The 21243-nt window shown below is 32.3% G+C and overlaps 1 protein-coding gene across 1 annotated transcript; it reads left to right on the top strand.

Moving 5' to 3' along the window:
- The first annotated feature begins 310 nt into the window (after positions 1 to 310).
- LOC126705796 (uncharacterized) lies at positions 311 to 10870 on the top strand. Its single transcript, XM_050405006.1, has 4 exons — positions 311 to 687; positions 878 to 1114; positions 6077 to 7348; positions 10258 to 10870. The coding sequence occupies exons 1-4, from the start codon at positions 431 to 433 to the stop codon at positions 10859 to 10861; spliced, it is 2370 nt and encodes a 789-aa protein (XP_050260963.1). The 5' UTR covers positions 311 to 430; the 3' UTR covers positions 10862 to 10870.
- Positions 10871 to 21243: the final 10373 nt, after the last annotated feature.

Here is a 21243-nt window from a genome sequence, read left to right as displayed (position 1 = left end):
TTCCATTGCTCTTGGTGTCTTCTAGCCTGAATCAACAAACTATACTTATCTTTAAAAAGTTCTATTTATTTATTATACTATTAAAGTCCCATAAATTATTTTGGTTACTCTCGATAATAACATTCAATAAAAACACAACTTTTGTCACAATTATATGAAGTGGTCAATACTGTAAAAAAATATATATATATATATAGTGACTGTGAAAAAAAAAAAAAAAGTATTGAGTGATTATCCACCATCTATGGGCAATTATTCAAACAAGTTTTGAGTCGTGGAAAAAGTTGTATTGATCACCAAGTTGTGTCACAAGGCACAAAATTTCCTAAACGACTACACCTAGGAAAGCAAGCCAAGCCAAACGATTGCTCGTTTAACTACATAGCCCCGAAGCCATAGCACACCATCGGGCATCGACAGAAAGCACAGAATGGAGAGGCGCGAGAAGAAGAGCGAACACCGAAAGAGGAAAAGAAAACCCGAAAATAACAAAAGCCTTCAACTTCTTCAACATGCCGATGCTTACACCATCTTCTCTCTATTGCTCGCAGCAATCCACAACTCTGACACACCCAGTTCCCTCTCTTTGATCAAGAAATGCCTCATCAAACTCAAACCCACTTTTCTTTCACAGAACCCAAACCCCAACCCCATCCTCTCTTTGCTTCCATTCCTTCTCACTTCCAAGTAATCCCTTCAAAGCTTTCATCTTTTTGATTAAATAACACGAACCCATTTCAAAATTTTGATATTTCTTCGAGTTTTTTGTTGCAGAAGTGATCTTTTCGATTAAATAAAGCAACCCCATTTTGAATTTTAGCTAATTGTTTGAGGTTTTTTTTTTTTTTTTTTTTTTTTTTTTTTTTTTTTGTTGCAGAAGTGCAGAAATAGTGTGTTACAGTGCTGAAATTGTGGGGGCATTGTCTCTGTACTCGCTGGAGTTGAACGAACAGGTTGGTTTGGATGGTGAGATTGTGAAAAGTTTGGTCTTGGCATTGGGGAGTTGGAAGAAAAGGAGAGTGTTGATGGCTGCCTGCAATGCTGTTTTGGATATGGCGACAACCCCAGTTGCTAGGCAATGCCTGCTGAGGTTTTTCGCTTTGGAGAGTCTAATGTGAGTGTCTATTTGAAGTTTTATCATGTTTTTACTAGTTGAGTAGTTGTTGTTTCCTTTCTTCTAATTGAAAATTATGATATTGCTGGTTGGTTTGCTTGATAAATGAGGAAACGAATTTCTTTGATCACACCCATTTGCTAAAAACTGTTTTTGTTGTTGGTAATGTGAGGAGGATATTGCCTTTAATATACATTTATTTTATAAAATTAGATGAATGGTTAAAATTTAGTAGAAATGGTACATACCAGAAAAAGAAAGTGTGTACCATAGAATGACCCGCGATATAAATGAGGAAAATAAATGAGGATCTGTTTTTTAGAATTATGGTATCTGGTCTTTGGTTTCTCAGTAGTAGGAAAGACTCAAGTGGATTAATTCAAATTGTTTTTTTTTTGGGTTATTTCAGTGTATGCTAAAACAAATTAATTACAATGGTTTCTCTATATTATCAATATGAAATATGCAAGTATATTTTTTTTTTTCTTTTTAATTTTATAAATTTTCAAAGATTTCAATTCCATTGTGGTGTTTTGGTGGTGATATCCATATTCATGTCATTTGCTAATTTATAAATTATCAAAGATTTCTTTGCTTTAATCTTGTTTGTTACTAGAATTTTTTTCTTAAACCCTTCTTCTACATCATACTGAAGGCCTGGCCTACATGAAGATGTAAGCAGACTTATGTCATGTTTGTTGCTAGAATTTCTTCTTCAACCCTTCTTCTACGTCATCATGAAATGAAGGTCAAAGTTATGATTGAGGGTTGTCAAGAGCCTTGTAGGTCAGTGGAATTATCCCGTCTCCTTTACAGGGAGAACCAAGGTTTGAACACCCCCCCCCCCCCCTCTTCCCCACATATTATAAAATTTAATAAATAAACAAAGAAGAACTTATGATTGAGGGTTAAAGGTTGAAGTTCCAGAATCTAATGGTTCAATGCATCCAGATGAATTTTTGAATTGGGCTACTTGGGTTGAGCAATTTAGTGGATGGAAGGAGTTACCTAATCACAAGAAGGCCAAATATGTTGTAATCAGGCTTCAAGGACATGCTATAACCTGGTGGGTTTTCAGACTGTGTGAGAAAGAAAGGGAAAGGGGGTTGATAATTTGGAGAAGATGAGGGAAAGAATGCCCCAAAAATTCCTTCCACCAGACTATGCCCAGAATTTTCTTTTCTAGTTTTATCGTATAATCCAAGGCATGAGAAGTGTTGAAGAGCATACAACTGAATTTATGAGTTGCTTTCATGAATCAAATTCATGGGAATGGAGATTCAGGTGATTGTAAGATACATCACAGGGTTGAATTCACATGTTTAAGAGAAAGTTTGTTCTCATGGTTTGAGTTAATGATATTACCAATTAGCTTAAGGCCTGAAGAAAGAGTAAGAATGATGTCAAAAAGGCTGGAAAAATGAGATTTTTTAGCGAACATACAATATAGAATCAAGAGATTATGTCAAGGAGCAAGCAACAATTAATTATGCCATGGGGGTAAAAGAGTACAAGCTTTTCTAAAAGGAAAGGGTGAAAGCTTGAAGTGTTTCGGGTGTCCAAAGCCAGGTCATAAGTCACATATTAGTCCACAAAGAGTTATGACAAGTGAGAAAGATGAGTTAGAAGTTATGACAAGCTTCATTGTCCTGTTACACATTCTTTATGGTCCTTCATGCTTCAGGCTTTTGGTGTGCATTGGGTTATGCCAAGAACGACGGCGGGTTTGTTATCTTGCTGGTATCAATGGCTTGGGAAGCACAACTCGAATATTTGGAATTTGATTCCAGGGTGCTTAATGTGGATTGTTTGGTTGGAACGTAACCGTCGCTCCTTTGAGAACATGGAGAAGACGTTGGATGAGTTAAAGATTTTATGCAAGCGTAGTCTTTTTGAGTGGGCTCGTTGTTGGGGCTTTACTGATTCTTCGTCTCTTTCAGAGTTTATGTTTTCCCTTAGTTTATCTTTCTAATATCCTTAGCTTTGGTTTTTGTTGTTTGTTTTTTCTGTTTCTTGTTGTTCATCATCATGAACTACTTGTACTTGTATTTTTCCTCATTTATATCATTTCTCTGATTACTTATCAAAAAAGAAAAATGAAAAAAGTGAGAGTAAAAATTAGGAACTCACTTGCGCTGGCACCAGCATGGCTTTACTGGTAAAGGGCACTGACATTTTGAAGGGTCTTAATCTTAAACAGAATGACATAATTGTCTGAACTTGAGGAAAGGTGAAAGGTAAATATTGCAACAGCATCATTAATTCAGGAAGTGGAAGTAATTTTATCTCCAAAGACCTTGTTACAACATTGAACTTGAAATTGGGGATATCCTAAATCTTATTCTGTGAGTTGGTTTGCTGTCCTAAACCTTATTTCATGAGTTGTTTTAAAAGGAGAATTGAGCTAAAGGTCACCAATAGGTGTTTCATGTTTGCTTGAATTTTCAATTGGTAAGGATTAAGGCATATCTTGACATAATCAAATGTGATGTTCTTCCCTTAGAAACATGCCATATGATTTTCTGTCAACTGAGGGAGTTTGGTAGAGATGTGATACATGATGGTAGAGACAATATTCATTTACTTGAGAAAGATTTTTAAAGAATCCAGCTAGTTCTATCCCAATTCTAGGAGAAGTATGGGCAGGTTACATCTAACTTTTCAGTGCCACATGTGCAAGTGAAAAAGGAAGAATATTTCAACAAGCAGAAGACTATGATGACAAGGAACTACAAGAAGCCTCACATTAAAAAAATTTGGGTTTTAAAGGGGCAAGAATCAGTGAATTCTTTGAAGATGCATACAATATAGAAGCTTGAGGACTATTTTTTCACAAACCTGAGAGGAATTATGCATCAAGCTCTACAATTGTTGCTAAAACTAAGAGACCATTCTTCTCAGGTCTCGTGTCAGTCAAAAAAGAATTCAATGAAGTTAATGTCTAAGTAATAAATGAGTCAAGGAAATCTCACATCTTTTTTGGTAAAAGAGTGTATTGATGTTTGTGTTTCCCTTTTATCTCAGAGAATAAGACTCTGAATTACAGAGATACTCTTCAGTCTATTTAAGGGTCTCAAAGGGCTGTTCCTAAAATATTTACTCTGGTCTGAGTTTTATTTTTAAAAGGCTGAGGCCTAGTTCCCTATGAAGTTTCTATTTTATAGAAGCTTGGCTTTATCTTTGAACAGAAAGCTATTCAATCAAGATTTGGGACCGCTTTTCATTGTTCTCCCAATTTTCTGCCAATACATCAACTTTATTTTTTCACCAGTTTTGAGTTTGTTAGGTTTTCTGATACAAATAAAATCAGTGGCCTTTTCGGCTGCACCATTTCAGGTGGTAAAAACTAAAAAGGGAAGAAAATAGAGGTTTACAGGATTGTTCTCTTGCTGTAAATATTAATCTGTGAACAGTGCACCGAGAAGAAGAAAAAAAGAAAGAAAAAGCCTAATCATTCATTTATTGTGTTGACTTTAACTTGATATCTTAGTAGTTGGTATATCTTGAGGGTTTATATTGAACAAACAGATAAATATCCAAATATGCATTAAGAGTTCCCAAAAAAGATTTTAAATTTCCCTTCTACCAGTTAAACCCTCTCAAAGGGTAGTTTATTAGTGCATATCTCCATTGAGTCTTAACCCAAATACATTTCTTTGCCAAATGACAAATATACAACTTTAGTCCTCATTTTATTTTTTGCATTCATTGAAAGCACATTATTTTCTCCCTCAAGTGGGTATGGGTGAAAAACTCTCCAGTTTCTGCAACTTAAACATCCACCACCGCTGAACACCTTTAATTATCATCTGCAAATTAAAAGATAAAAGGGTCTTGGTCTGGAAGAGGTTCAACTGGTGAATAATGGGATTTTGGTGATTAGTCATGCAAATGACTTCTTGGCATTTTGTTACGAGTTTGCTCATGTATTAGTTGAACTCTGGGTTTTAGTTTTCCTTGATGCTATTTATTTGATGTAGGAAAAATTTGGATATTTTTCCATGTGTGCTTATGGTGGGTTTAGGGTTATGAGGACTTTTGGATCTAGAGTTTAGAACTTGTTGAAGAAAGGGTTATGGGGTTTTATTAGGAATTAAAAGATGGTTTCATGAGTTACTTGATTGCAATTTGGTTGAAGAAAGTATGAGGGTTTTTAGGGTAATACAACCTAAGGTAATTAGGATCTCCTAATGAAAGATTAAATTTTTCTCAAAGAAATTACAACCTAAGATACTTAGGATCTCCTAAAAAATTCTAGACTCAACTACCAAAATCCCTTACTTCACAGGAATTGTTAAAATCACAATTTTTCCCCTTGCTACAAAGTTGACCATTACCTATCAAATAAAATTGCAAATAAAAAATTGTTTTAACTATAAGACATGCATAACTAGACCTTTAAAATGTGCAACTTTTACTTTAATTGGACTTTACACATGGGTCCCATAAAATAAATATTGAATGGGCAAATTTGTGAAGTAATAACAAATCAATCTTTCATGGCCACACCATAATGTCTCACTAATATTAGTTGTTTTTGGTGTGTAGGAAACACCTAGACATATTAATCATCTGTAACTTTCTTGATCTTTATGATTATTTCTTTCTTCCAGTGATTTATTACTTGAGTAATGAATTGTCATGACACTGAATTTACTGGGCCATGAGACTTGACAAATTAAAGGCTTGTGTTGACATTGGTTCTTGTGCCATTTTAAACCATGCTGAAAAATAAATGGCCTCTCTGCAGGTTTAGCATCTTATCTATATAGCAGAATGAATTTAGGTTTAATATCTGATGGTATATTTGGCTAATGAGCTCTAAAATGACGCCTCCTTCCCTTGTATGAGCAAGGTGGAGGGTGGGAGTGCATGTATAATACCAATAAAAAAACTGATAGTATATTTGGTAATTTGAGTTAAGGCATTGAATAATTTGACTTAACTTTCAGTTTTCATTAGGTCTGGATTCCTTCAGGTTCCTAAATCTTCAGTGATGCAAGTATATCTATGTACTTTGGATGATGGAACTGTAGATGATGGAAGTGTTGCCTGTCTCAAGATCGGGTTTGAGGATGATGAACTTCCAGTGTTACTTCTTACTGCATCTATAATTCTCATTAATTCCTGCAACATTGAGCTATTGGGAAAGATCCCAAGAAACCTCTCCGAAACTTTCTTGGCCTTTTTGAAAAATCTATGGGCTGAAGTGCATAATCAAATATTGCTTGCCAACACCATGAAGTCTAGCCAAGAGGGACAGTATGTTATGAGTAACATTAGAGTTAATAATCTGGCAGAAAGCATCTTTAGGCTTTCTATCAATAGTAGTGAAGTTGCAACAACTCTTCCTGTTGAGGTTGTTAAAAGAAGTATTTTTGGTTTGACTAAGTCTAGTTTTGAAAATTTCATGTTAAGTCATTGGGAGGTATCACCCTTTCTCATAAGAAAACTTTCGAGGGCTTTAAATGAAAAAGATGATGTTTTTAGTTCATTTATAAAGTCTCTAGGTTTGATTGAAACAGATCCTTCTTTTCTTTCTTCAATCCTTCGAAATTTAGTTTCTTGTTTTCCTATTGCTTCAGATGAACTAGATGTCCTTAGTTTCTTAAAGGAAGTGAGAAATATATTGGGTTGTCCTATAATCTATCAGCAGGACATTCGAGTTTTAAGAACAGAAAGGAAAACGAAAAGAGAAGTGCATTTCTTTCAGGAGAGTCTGGACTCTTGCTGCAAAAAAGATTGTCAATTTTTTAACATTGACGATTTTTTGAAATGTGAAGAAGCATATAAAGAAGGTTATACAGTTGCTCTTCGTGGCGTGGAATTTCGCTTCAAGTGTATTGCTGCTATTGCAAATGGATTAGCATCTATTTTTGGTCAACCATCTGTAGGTGTCAATATGTATTTGACACCACCCAATTCTCAAGGGTTGGCTCGTCACTTTGATGACCATTGTGTGTTTGTTTTCCAACTTTTTGGAACTAAACAATGGACAGTTTTTTCTCAGCCGAATGTGCAGTTACCTCGCCTCTATGGTCCTGATAACCTACATGATGCAGAGGTTGAGAATTCAGTGACCAAGTGCCGCAAAATTTTGCTGAAGGAAGGTGATATTTTGTATATTCCCAGAGGTGTTCTTCATGAGGCATGTACAGATAATGGTGGTCCCAATGAGTCCGCTGCATGTTCCTTACATCTTACACTTGGTATTGAGGTTGAACCTCCTTTTGAGTAAGTAAAAGTTAATTTTTTTTCCTCTCTAGTTCTCTTCCAAATTTGGTTCTAATGATTTAACTGGTGATGGTTTCTCAGTCATTATATGTGGGAAGCTGTGGCTTTTCTTGTGGATATTTTGCTTTATGTTCTACTTTTCAAGTTTAGGTGGGTTGCTGAGTATCACGAGGCTGATTTTAGATTTGACAGATGATAATAATTCTGTGTTGGACTTATCAAAAAAAAAAAAAAAAAATTCTGTGTTGGATTTTTGTACAACCTTTCTAATTCCTCAGCTAGACAAATCATTCTGCAAGGGAAAGAAACATAGTATATTTGGACACAAATGGATACATTATTTGAATGGTGTGACACATAAATATGCACTAGCTTAACACTTATCAAAAAAATAAATATGCACTAGCTTAACATAATTGGTAATTTCTCAGATATATCAATTTAAATCCTTAAGAACACCAGTAATTAACATCACATCTAGTATATATACTGGATTTCTTTTGTCCTCTACTGCATCCTGAAATAAATATGAAATAAATATTTTCAATGCAATGCTTCTTTTATAATTGTGTTCTTAACCATTCAAATAACATTAACTTCTTTTCCCTGAGTATTTTAAAACTTTACTGAGAACAATAAGGCAATCAGCATAGGCCTGTCACTAAGTAACCCAATCAAGTATCATGGTTGTATTTAGCATATCACACCACACTGATAATACTTTTGATTGAAATGTATATGACATAAGTATATGCCATACTTTTCTGAGCTTGATTTAAAAGGAGCTTGGAACACATCACACTTAATTACAGGAAACAGTTATATAGTTGTGGAACTACACATTATTTTTCTGTTCATTTGTTTATTTTTTTTGTTCTTCTTTCCGTTTTCATAGACATTTCAGAAAGAAAAGATCCAAATTTTTTATCAACAATCTACTTTTTTTTTTCTTTTGAGAAACAACAATCTACTTATTGATATCAATTAATGCATATCTTATACAAATCCTAATTTATTTACTAACTGCAAAGTATGAAAAAGATGATGGTCTACCCATTATTTTTGGGTAAATAAACACAATTCCTGCCTCTTTCATAATAAAGTTAGTGTTTTGTTTTCTATATACTGTTCTATCAATTAATTTTTTATTGAAAAAAAGGCGAAATGATATATGATATGACAATAAATGATTTCAATGAACAGGAATTTATGCTCTTATGTGATTTATGATTCAATAACTATTGATGTTGTGGGGGCAAAAGTGACCCTTGGTTACTTTGCTACGGTCACATGCTTATATTTTTCTCCTGGTAGACATTATACATGATTCATTAGATATCTCTGGTCATTACGTCATATTGGGTCACTCTGTTTGGTGACCATGCTTGGATTCCAAAATAATCAATCAATGATTGAATTGCTTGAGCCTGGATGTCGGTATCCCTATCCATTTAGATATCAACAGTCATCTTTGACTGATTAGCATTGTCATGTCCATTGGTCCACTCCACAAAAAAGGATTCAATTGGATTGGTCGTCAGTCAATTCATGGATCTAGGCTCTTTTTAACACATGGGTTAGCCCATCTATTGCAATCCAAACACTATGAACCACCAACACTCTCATGAATGACAATATTAAAGGACTACTTACCTATAATTAAATAAAATGCCCCCCAACTCTTAGTGTTCTCGTTACCAAATGCACTCCCTCCCCCACCATCTCTTCCAAGAAAAAAAAAGGAAAAAGAAGGAGAAAAAAAACTCTTTGCTGAGTGTATGTTTGTGGGACCATTTTTAATTTTACTTTCTGCTTTATAAGTATCTCATTATTCAACTACTCCTCAGAAGCATCCATCTAGAGGTTGCTTTTGAATGTTCATTGATGCACATCATTATTCATTTCAATGTTTTTTTCTCAAATTCTTTATACGGATCTTGGTATCTTCTTAATGATTAGAATGATAGAGTAAAAAGCTGAGAACAGTGCATGTGGGCTGACACATGTCCTTGACCAAGCTATGTCATATAGACATTTATATGTCTATGAGACATAGAGACAGGGTTTAGGACCCAATGTTTTTGGAAAGCTGATTTATGGTCTGCCTTTAAAATTTAATAGGGTAATAATCAAGCATATGCCAATCATCTCCAAGATGTTATAGTGATCTACTTTACATAGTATATTGAAATGGTCTGCATTATTTGTCTGTTTTTACCTGTGTACATGTGACGTGTGAGTTTATTTGTGTAAAGTGATAGGATTTGAATTTATTTTAGTATAGGCTAATTCACTTATGGTTATATTATTTAAAGGATTGACATAAGTGAATTTAGAGGTCAACTGTGCTTGACAATGTGAAATCATTTATACTTGTGCCCACAAATGATTTGTTCATAGAAAGTTTGCTATGATATCACTTTCAACCACGATTAAGATCAAAACAGACTTACGGCTACTAATTATTAAAAATAAAAATTTAAACACATGAAGCAAAATAAAAGTGTTGGTCTTGATATGATTAAGAGCTGGATTTGATTTTACATTTAAGGGGTTTGTAAGATTACATTTCTTAGAATAAAGGTTAAAAATTAATTCATCCTGTCCTATCAGCTGAATGTTTTGGAGCAAGTGGTGTTTATTATGGTATTTGAGTGGGAGGTTGTGAGCTTTGAATCCATCTCCACTCTACCTCCTATTTAAAACTTAAAAAATTCTGTGTTGGGTCCCACTTATTGAGGGGGACTTTGAGCCCACAGGGATGTGTTAGAATAATGGTTAAGTGTGCACCCTTTCCAATAGGCTTAAGCTTTTTGGACAAATTGTAGTTTATTAACATTGAACTTGAATGTGCTGTAAAATATAACTGTGCTTTATCATCCCTATATTGATTCTTTTATTTAACCTAGGTGGGAAGGATTTGCTCATGTTGCGCTTTGTTGCTGGAACCAAAGGCAACCTCACGATGCCCCTTCTTCTGAGTCTGTGTTAGAATTTCTTGATGTTATTTCTGTGAATCTCTTGCATGTTGCAATTGGGCAAATAGGAGATTCTGATCCTACCTTCCGGAAGGCTTGTTTGGTTGGTGCAATGTCTTTGCCATCAGACACCAGTTATAGGCTTGATCAGAATCAGAAAACCATTTTCAGTCACTTGATTAATAAGATCGATACAGAGTCCGGGTTTTTGGATTCTCTGAGGACTATAGAAGTTGCAATGCAGAAAAATGAAGATCCCTTTCAACGGATCAGATGGCTCCAGCTTCTCAATGCAGATGGAGAAACCACTGGACATGATTGGAATTTTTCTTTTATGGAGGCCTCTAAGTTATTCCCTTTATGCGTTGAACACAAAGACAAGGCAGAGGAAGCATTTATGCATGTAAAGTCTAGGTTTTGTGATGAGGTGTCATTTGGGGATGTATTAGATTGCTATAAATTGCTGCTTGAAAAGTACAGGAAGGCCAGAAAGCAATATATGAATGGAATGATTTCACTGCAATGCACATCTTGATTTCTTTTACCTATGTTTCAAACTTTCTTCTTTGATGTTGTGCACTTTTTTCTTCTTCTTTTTTCCTCTCTCTCAACAGGTTTCGCTGCTTTCCTTAGGTAAAGGAGTGTGTCCAAAGGCAGCCAATGCCGTTGGCAAAGGTAGTTTATTACCTCTCTGGCCAAAATAAAAACAGAATGTTCTTGCCCTCCTCATTACCTTCTTATGATCTGATATCTGATTATTCTGATAGGACACTTCCCTATTGAAATTTTGAAAATGGTATTAGGACGTTTATTATGTTGAAAGTTGTTTTTGTAAGCTACTGGACACAAAATTCATTGACTTATGGCTGCACTAATTCTGTCACTTGAGAAAAATGGCAACGGTACATTGTTTCATTGAACTTAAAGAAGATGAAATATTAAAGTTTGTCTGTTTTGGGCAAAATGTTATATTGTTGCAAGGACACTTTGTGCAATGTTTGGATGAGAAGATTTTTAAGTGAGATTATATTCAAAGTTGTCATTTGAGAATTTTCAATATTGATTTTCCTTGTTTGGATTAATAATACAGCTGTTTCATAAAATTTGTAGGTTTTTGAACTTGGGATTTTCATCTAAATCTATATTCAAATATCATAATGGTTCGTTTGAATAGAACTATTGAAGTATTTGAACTTTTGAAGAAAAAGGATTTGAATATCAGTCAGTTTTATTGGTTTTGAATAAAGTCTCAAAAGTACAATTTTTTCCATTGATAAATTTCATGGAAGGGTTCAAACCTTATTGATATTAATATGTAGATAAGAAATTATTCAATGTAAGATGTCATTTTAAATTCATAACACTGACTTTAATTTACAAACTTGCATAGATAAAGTGCACAAAACAATATCCTATTTCAAGGTGGGGGAAAAAACAATATCACTAGTAAATACTTTTGTCTCTACTTTTTTAATCTATTCAAACATAATACACAACTTCCTCATAAAAGAGAATAAGCAGTCTTTTAAGGTTTAGGGTGTCTAGGAGTTGGAGTTGGATGTGTTGTCACCCCATGGTAATCAACTTGGTAGACAAGCTCATCTAAATTGTACCCGCTGCTTGTACTTTTCTTTGCCATGGAACCTTCTTGGATGGTAGATCCTTTCATCTCTTTACCATTCTGCATTTCACAGACCATTAAGGCTTCTTGTACTATGATTCAAATGTAAACAAATCAAGGTAGAGTAGTGGAATGAAAAGCTGAAGATTGCATTTGATGTAAGAATTTAAAATCAAGGGATCTAAGTAGCAATTTTTAAGTATAATTTGCTTGTTAATACATGGTTCTTTTGAGCAATAAGAAAAGGGCAAGGTTTAGGTCCAATACATTGGAGCATTAGATCCAAATCATGTTGATAAGAAAAAAACAAACGAATTGTTTCAATAAATCATTTGTGTTGACTCTGAAACATACGACACATAAATAATTCAAATCTATACGTTAGTAAGGTTGAAATCCGACAATAAATTTATCAATTCAAAAATTAATACTTTTTATATATTTCATTCAATTCAGTTCAATTAAATATTAAAATAGGAAACATTATCTTCCAATGTTTCCATTCCAATGAATCTAAACAGAATTTTGGTTCTCCTTTTCATAGTTTCAAAGCCACTAGTACTAAATCATCCTCCACTATGCTAAATTGAATGGTATTATTAACTTGTCAATGTTGAATTTTTCTAAAATTATATTGAGTGTTATCAATTTAAACTTTAAATGATGTGACATTCTATATAAATAAAATCTTAACCATAAAATGAACCCATTTCCTTTTGAAGTGGAAATGATCATGTTTGTGAAAACAATTAGAACCATATCTACATCAAATAATTTCATCATGCTTCTTTTGACAAACCATTTGAAACACTAAACATCAAGAGCGAATATATAACTTGCCTTGATTTTGTGGTATTTGTGCTTGTCATGAGTCATATACATGCTCAGTTTCCTCACGGGCTGCCTTTCTTGGAGTAAAATGGTGGAAGAGGAGGTGCTGATAGTCAGAGGGAAGAGGTACAAAATGGTGGTAAGGACACACAAGAAAATTATATAAGAAGAAGATTTCATTATTGATATAGCTAAAATATAAACTTCCTAATACTTAGTGAGTAAAATAGGCAGAAATCTTAGCCAAGTATATATAGAAGAGCAAAACATGTGAGAGAGGGGGAGAGAGAGAGAGAGAGTCTATTATTGCTTAAAGGGGCTGGGGAAACATGTCTGAGCCCATGCCTATGATTCTGATGCTAATGAAAATGAAAGAGAAACAAGGCCAACCCAAAACTCTGAGCCCTACTGAACACAAGCAATGTCCCATGCTCTTTCCAAATCAACTCTCTTGGGGGACTCCTGATGTATTAAAGTGGACCAATTCATATTCACCTTTGGGCATTGTTTGGCCAGGTAAATTGAAAAAATTGATTTCATGTGCATGTTCCATGACAAACAAAACCGGTCACTGTTAAATCATTGATCAATGTTTTGTCCTCATCAATATGGACTCCACTGGGTTATGTCATCTTTTGGCAGCCTCCCTCTCTCTCTTTCTCCATGTGCTCTCCATTTTATTTGAAATGAATTCATTTCATATTTAAAATTTATTTTATAAATCTGACAATGTATAGAATATTACATTTCAATCCAAGCATTGACCCTTGGCAATCTTGCAAAGTGCACTAATTAACGAAGAATCTAATGGGTCACATTACATTGAGAAGTAACAAAAACTAATAAACAAATACTTCTTTAATTGAAAGTGGTTCAACTCCTTAAAAAAGTTGGTCAAATGATTCAAATGCAATAATAAAACTCAACCTTAACCCCAATGCACTTTAAAACTTGTTAACGGGACTTTTTTTTTTGGCAATTATTATCAATCTTTACATATTTTGAGAATTTCTCTTTCTAATAATGTTGTTATATCATATGAAAGGAGTATGAGATTTCCTATGTTGTGTGCAAAATCTTATGTGCTAGCCGTACAAATGACTGGTTTCAATATTCTTTCAACGATGCCAGGGCCCATTGTGCATTTTCACTGTCAGCAATAGTGGCCTGGAATTACGGATAGATTGAACATAATATGGCATCATGAGAGATGGGAGAAAATATTATTGAACTATAGCTGAAGCAGGCAAATCCTCCCCCAACAGAGTCTAAAATTGTGGATTCTCTCTTTAAGACAGATTGAACTAACAAGTATTTTGTTTTTAGCAAGCTTTCAAATTTGTTATATAATTCTAGTATATGTTCATTGAAATTAATTTTACCTTGAGTGCAAGAAAACTAATCCTAATCTTAGACTGCAGGTAATCCTTACTTTGTAGTGTAAGTTTTATAACCTTAAGTTAGCTCATGGTTAGTTTAAGATTAGCAAACAAACGAGTTTTTTTTTTTTCTTTTTTTGACTGTGAAGATAGAAATTTAATTGAATATTGGGGTTGAAAAAGACCCCCATTAAGTATACAAAAGACAAGGACTAATAACCAAAGCCTCCCCGTGGCATAAGGATACAAAGCAAGCAAAAGTAAAAGGAAGCTATAATGGTCAGGAGCTGAACACGTAGTTTGATTAGTCTCAGTTCACTCTAATATCACGATTTAACTTCGTTTACAAAGAATTATAGGTCGGTAATTGCCTCAATGAAGCGTACTTTACTAAATTAAGTATGTTGATGCAAAGTGCAGTAAAGGTAAGACAAAATTAAAGACAACAAATTAAACTAAAGATGTTACATTGTGACTTTGTGAGGCAAAAATTATAATAAAACAACTACCATCGATGCATTTAAACTACAATAATTAAAATAAAATAACTTGCATTAACACATCAATCAGATAACAGAGTATCCTATTCTAAGAATAACAAGAGTACTGAGTATAGATGTGAGTGCTTGTGTCTTTTGCTTGCAATGAGAGTCTCCATTTATACTTGAAGTTTCGATGATTATCTTTAATTATTTTTAGAAAAAAATATTTTGTGTCAAATGTGTACAAAAATAACTACCCACTAACATGAGTGAGTTCGTTATTTTTTACTGACATGTCTCAAACTTAATAGATTTTAATATCGTTAACATGGTATCACTTGATGCCAAATATCTTCTCGTTACTTAGGCCATGGGGCATGTCATCCTTAATCTATTAGGAAACTTGTCAGCCGTCCTATCTTCCTATCCAATTTAGGTGCTGACTTCTTTGTTTGAATTTTGCTTTGCTACCTGCATCCTTCATAGAATAATGCCACATGTTAACCATGATGATTTCGAGCCTTTTAAGTAGTTAGGCCTCTCTCCACATGTTGTGTTCCCTTGAATGATGACACTTGTAATTTCATTTTAGTACTAACATTAATAATTTACATAGGATCTTTAATTTCTTGAAAAATTATAGAATTTTGGGAATAAAATGAATGTATACTCTTCATCTCACATGAAAATTGAATCTTATCATAAATTTACTTAGTCAAATCCACTATTATGTGAGAAGAGAAAATACACATTGTCATCGGTTAAAAATTGTTTTTTCCAAGCTTTTTAAGCAGTTAGGCCTATCTATGTGTGTTGTGTCCATATAATGACACTTGTAATTTTATTTTAGTACAAACGTTAATAACCTACATAGGAGCTTTTTAATACTTCGGAAAATTATATACTAATATTTTGGGAGTACAATAAAGGCATACTCCCTATCTCACATAAATAGTGAGTCTCACCATAAATTTACTTAGTCTCACCATAAATAGTGAGTCTCATAAATTATTCTATAATTACGTAATTCTTCGTGTAAGCCAGTCAAGGTTGCTTCTGTAACCATCTTTCTATTCAAGAAATGCAAAGGTGTTTAAATGCAAAATCTTATCAGATAGGCCATTTTGCATTAAAATCATAGAGTTTGCTCCTGGGAAAAAAAAAAAAAAAGTTCTTAATTCCCTCAGTAACATTGGTGGAATATTTCTTTTCTATGTCGAAGGAACAGTAGTTTTTTCTGTGTCTTTAGGATTTTGTGCTATGTTTTGTTTTTGTCTGTGTTGGTTGTGTTCTGCAGTCATTCTGCTGAGTGTTTGCGTTGTGGTTTGTACCGTTTGTATCTTGTATCTGGTTTTAGTATAATTTAACTTATTCTTTAAAGACAAAGCTACTTCAAAATTCTTTCTTGTCAATCAAATAACACTTTTAACGTACCTACATTTGTGGGCGTTTTTACAACAAAGTTTAAGAAGATAGGGCCAAACACTAATTGGCACCCTATGAAGGCTCTGTCTCTTACATTTATATACATCTTAGTACCTTGATATTTTTGGGTTCGATCATACCAACAGTAATACATCGGATTCCATCAGAGCACCTCAATGTTCACACAATTTAACTAGTAGATTTCAAGTGGCCCATTTCTGGGATGGGTGCAAGAGTGTGAAGACACTAATTTTTCAACAATTAGCGTAGGTACACATTTTTTTTTTCAAAACAATGAAAGTGATAAATTGTGAATGATAAAAAATAAATTAAAAATAAAATCAATATACCACCTCCTAAAAAATGTTGTGTATATAATATTACTATTTTCAAAAGATAAGTTGGAGCAATTCCAATGAATCTATTTTATATATAAATATATATTATAGAATATTGTTATTTTTCAAGTTTTAATGTTTTATGAAAATGAAAGTTCTACTTATTTATTAATTTATTTTCATAAATTCACACTTCTGAGAAATAAGTAAATAAGTTAATTTATTTTCCTGTCACTACTATCTTTTTTTTTCTTTTTCTGAGAGAGCCAGTCACTACTAAGTACTAACTAATGTGCACAAGTTTCAATTTTTCACTAGAAGTAAGAACTATGAAGTAAAAAACATGTTACATAAAGATTGACCCGAACATACAAGTATTTTTCCTATGCGATTTGTTTTCCAAATTGGTTTTATAATGCTTAGGAGGCTTTTTTTTTTTTTTTTTCCTAAGTAAAAGAATGAAATTATATTACAATAAATCTAAGGTTGCACCTTTTCACATACCTTTTTTTAAAAACTTTTTTATGTGATTGACTGTGAATAATGTAGAAAAAATAATGGGTCCACATGAAAAAAGTGACATACAACTGAGAAATGGTGTAATTTTAGAATATCTCATCATATTTTTAAAAATAAAAATAAAACAGAAAATACCCAAAGGGACAAGCCCATCTATAACAAGAAGAGAATGGCAGAAGAGGGTGGGCCTTTCGGTATTACAAGAGATAACCCAGATTGCAATAAAGTGGGCCGAAGAGTTGGCCTGTCTTCTACAAACAGAATAAAATAAAATAAAAAAGTCACAAAAATCAAACTGAGAAAAGGTTCGGTTTAATGGTGATGATAACATTGGAATAATCCCAATCAGCTTCAAACGTGTTGTTGATGGCAGAGATGACCACTGCACTTACTGCAAATTTTGAAAATAAATAGTAAGAAAAAGTAGTATTTGAAGAATATAGAAAAAAACAAAAAAATATTATGTTTCCACCATTGGACCTTCGAGGTCACAAGTTTCAAATCTTGCGGTCCACTTATTAATTTATTTTCTTAAATTCACACTTCTAGTTTCAATTTTCTAAAAAAATATTTTATTCTATAGAAGAAAGTGGTAAAATTTACTGTCCAAGACTCCAAGTATTGTAAAAAAATGTGAGAGTTTTATTAAGTTTAATATACAGAGTTCCAGATTCTCCATTAATACTAATAATTATTAGTATGAACAGAGTATCTGTTGTAAGCAATATAATAAATGCTGATACGGCTTCCTTACTTGGAAACCCATATAACACACATTCTAACTTTATTGTAATTGAAATGTCTTTGGATTTTTAAGAGGTTTAAATAATTTTCCTCTTTTGGAGTGGCAGATATAAATACTTGACACATTTCTTAAATTAATTTGGTTATTTACCATATAGCTTAACATGATATGATTTTTTTTTTCTCTTTTTTTCTATGAAATTTGAAAATTATGGTAAATTGGTAATTATTAATAATAGATATTTATTTTTATTGTATTTGTATCGTTTCTATTGTACATGGAACTATATATTTTACCATTAGGCATTTATTATGATTATATATGTTTGTATATGAAATTATATATTTTCATGTTTTAAAGAAAATATAATTTACCAAAATTTTAATGGATGGCTGAGGGTTCAAATATAAAATAAAATTTAAAAAATTAAAAAATATATTAGAATAATAACGTGTAAAATTGTGGGACTTCAAAAGTTTATGTAACATAAAATTATGATGAGACCAACCAAATTAAAGTCAAACACCTTTAACTAGTTTTATATATTATCATAGCTTTAAATGGAGTTTTTGGTGTGCCTTTTTGTTAGAACACATTTCTCTCTCTCTTATGTGTTCACACACACACACTAACTAGTCATGTAATCCTTTCTCAAAAAAAAAAAAAACTAGTCATGTAATCGGTGCAATGCACAGGAAAGTTTAACATAATATAATTTCTTTTCACTTTTATTTTTATTTTTGTCTAAATATGAAATTCGATAATTATGATATGTTTATTATTATGATTGTGTTTATATACAGAATTATATTGTAGAATTTGGTGGTAAGTTTCAAACTACCTATTGGATTTTTTCCTCAAGGGTTTCCCATTGTAAGTAGTAACTATATCGTTGTGTTGATTTATTTTGAGATAATATGACAAAAATAAAATAAAGTTCAAAGCATAGAATAATAGAATATATCCTATTAAAGTTACTAGTTGAATTTCACTTAATATTGGAATCACTTCAACAACCTTAACATGCCTAAAAAAATACATAATTCAATGAATTAATACTAAATAAATAAATATTAATTTCATATCTAGAGTTAAATGTCATAGTCGAGCATAAATTTTAATAGAAAAGGATGAAGCTTTTATTATTATTATTATTATTATTAAAAAAAGAGTTTTAATTTACGATGGATAAGGTGATGCATGGTGAAGGAAATCACAAATCTGATTTTCAATTTTGATTTTGATGTTGATCAAAGAGAGACTAACATTATTGACAATTTACAATGTGGTAGACGTGTTTACAACAATTAGTGATCCTCGAGTTATTATAAGAAACTAATTATCATGGACACATAACAATTTTTTTCTTTTGGAAATATTTTAGGATTTTAATTGGGTTGAATTTCTATTGACCAATAAATTTAAGGCTTTCTTAGGGTGGGGGAGAGAAGCCAGAACTCATCTATGCCGTTTTTTTTTTTTTTTTTTTTTTTTTTTTTTTTATTCTTATGTTTTTAGTAAAACTATTTATTAACCTAAAATTTTGGGCCATTCCTTGATTGGGGCTCTTAGGCAATGGCCTAGCCTAAGAGTTGGCCTTGAATCTTATTATTGTTTTTATTCTTAAAATTTAAAAGATATATTGTTCATATTTAATATTTTAGTATCCAAAGATTAAGTTTTTATCCACCCTTGAATTTGTGTTGTGAGTCACATATCAGGCATATAAAAGGTAGATTTGAGCTATGTAAGTAATAATATTGAACTTTTTATTTTTTTATAACTTGAATAATTTTTGGGGATATAAGACACATATAGTTTGCACTTTTCTCAAACAATGATAGGAATTTTTGTTTTTTTATACATTGATATATAGTTGGGGAAGAGGAAATTTAAAAATTAAATATTTCGATTGAAAACACTAAGAGATGTCAATCAATTGGGCTACAGAGCTATTGGTGTGATAAGAAATTTTTGAGTTATCAAAATATCTATACTTGTTACAAAATTTCACTAGTAAATGAGAAGTATGAGAATGGACCATGAGGTGTTATAAATAAGATGATACTTTGTATAAATTTCTCTCCATAAATAAATACCATATAGGACCAAAAAAAGAAGAGGAACAAGAATGATATATTCAAGAGTAGAAGGGACTCTCAAAAAAATAAAAATAAAAAGGAGAAGATGGAATTGAATGCTGAGAAGACTGGGCAGTTCACAAAATGATCATTCATCATCTTCTGCCGTTTCTAGTTGAATCTTCTTCAAAATTACTACAAAACGTTATTTCTTTGGTCCAACTACAACTGCATGAATAGGGACAAGAACTACGCGTGCATTCACGTAGGAATTCTAAAAAGAGTAGTCTTCACGCACAATCATCACTAATTTTACACATTTTTTCCAATACATTAAGATTATTCTCCAAAACCAAACTATTGATTAAAGGGTCTAGTTAACGATAAGGATGGGAAACACTACAATTGAGTTATTTTTTTATGGACAGTCAAACCTCGTACATTTTCAATATTATAATAGTCTATATTTTTATTAATTTTTTTTGTTCATTTTGTTACCTATCAATATGGGAGGGACCCATTAAATGCTTCTTTAACGTATGTATGAGTGTATCCATTAACAAAAGCCTTGATTAAATTAAAACACCACCATATTAATAAATTTTTTAATTCATTTTCGTTTTTGAAAGGACTGTTTGGAAAAATGCATCTCATGTATTGACTATATATATCTCATTTTACACCATGTGAGTCTCACTTAGCTATAGAACCGACCCATCATCGAAGAAAATATATATCCGATTTATGAAATGATTATGGATTATTTGTAAATACTCTCTAATTCATGAGCTAAAATATCAAGAAAATGTGATTGACAACCAAATATTAAAAAAAAAAAAAGGGTTTTGTTAACGAGTGCCCTTAATTAGGGCATTTGTTAAACCAATACTCCTAGGATATCGGTTAACTATTTCCTATTATAAAATATGGAATTTAGGTGAGAAAAATATTAGTTGTTACTTAGATAGTAGATTCCAATAAGCTCAACTAATAAAATATTTTGTCATCAAATAAAATATCTAGGTTTTAACCCTAACTACACAAAAAAAAAAAAAAAAAAAAAAAAAAAAAAAAAAACTAATTAATATATTGGACTAATGATAAAAAACAATCATAACAAAACTTATGCAATAGACTAAAATTCTATCCTATTTTTAATATTTTTATTTATTTAAAGAAGTTATAAATTAGATATATATGTATGACAAAGCACTATGATAGGAAGGTGTTTGGAAAGATATGGTATGGTGGACTCAAAGACAAAGTTGGCCCAAAAAAAAATCTCGTGGAATTCGTGTATAAAGTCAAAGCCGCTGCCATGGCATTAAGGTAGTTTTGGTTTCCTAAAAGGAGTCACAATTCTAACGCATGCCTTCACTCTTTTTCACATCTCATAGTTGTCATTAGTACTAATTACTTAATATTACATAAATATTCATAAAATCAAATTCCCACTAATAACTGATTGATATTAAATACCCTCCCTCTTTAAAATC

The sequence above is a fragment of the Quercus robur genome, chromosome 11 (genome assembly GCF_932294415.1).
Source record: "Quercus robur chromosome 11, dhQueRobu3.1, whole genome shotgun sequence".
Classification (NCBI taxonomy): Eukaryota; Viridiplantae; Streptophyta; class Magnoliopsida; order Fagales; family Fagaceae; genus Quercus; species Quercus robur.
Note: the sequence above shows the minus strand (reverse complement) of the source record. Positions and strands in the feature narration are given on the sequence as shown.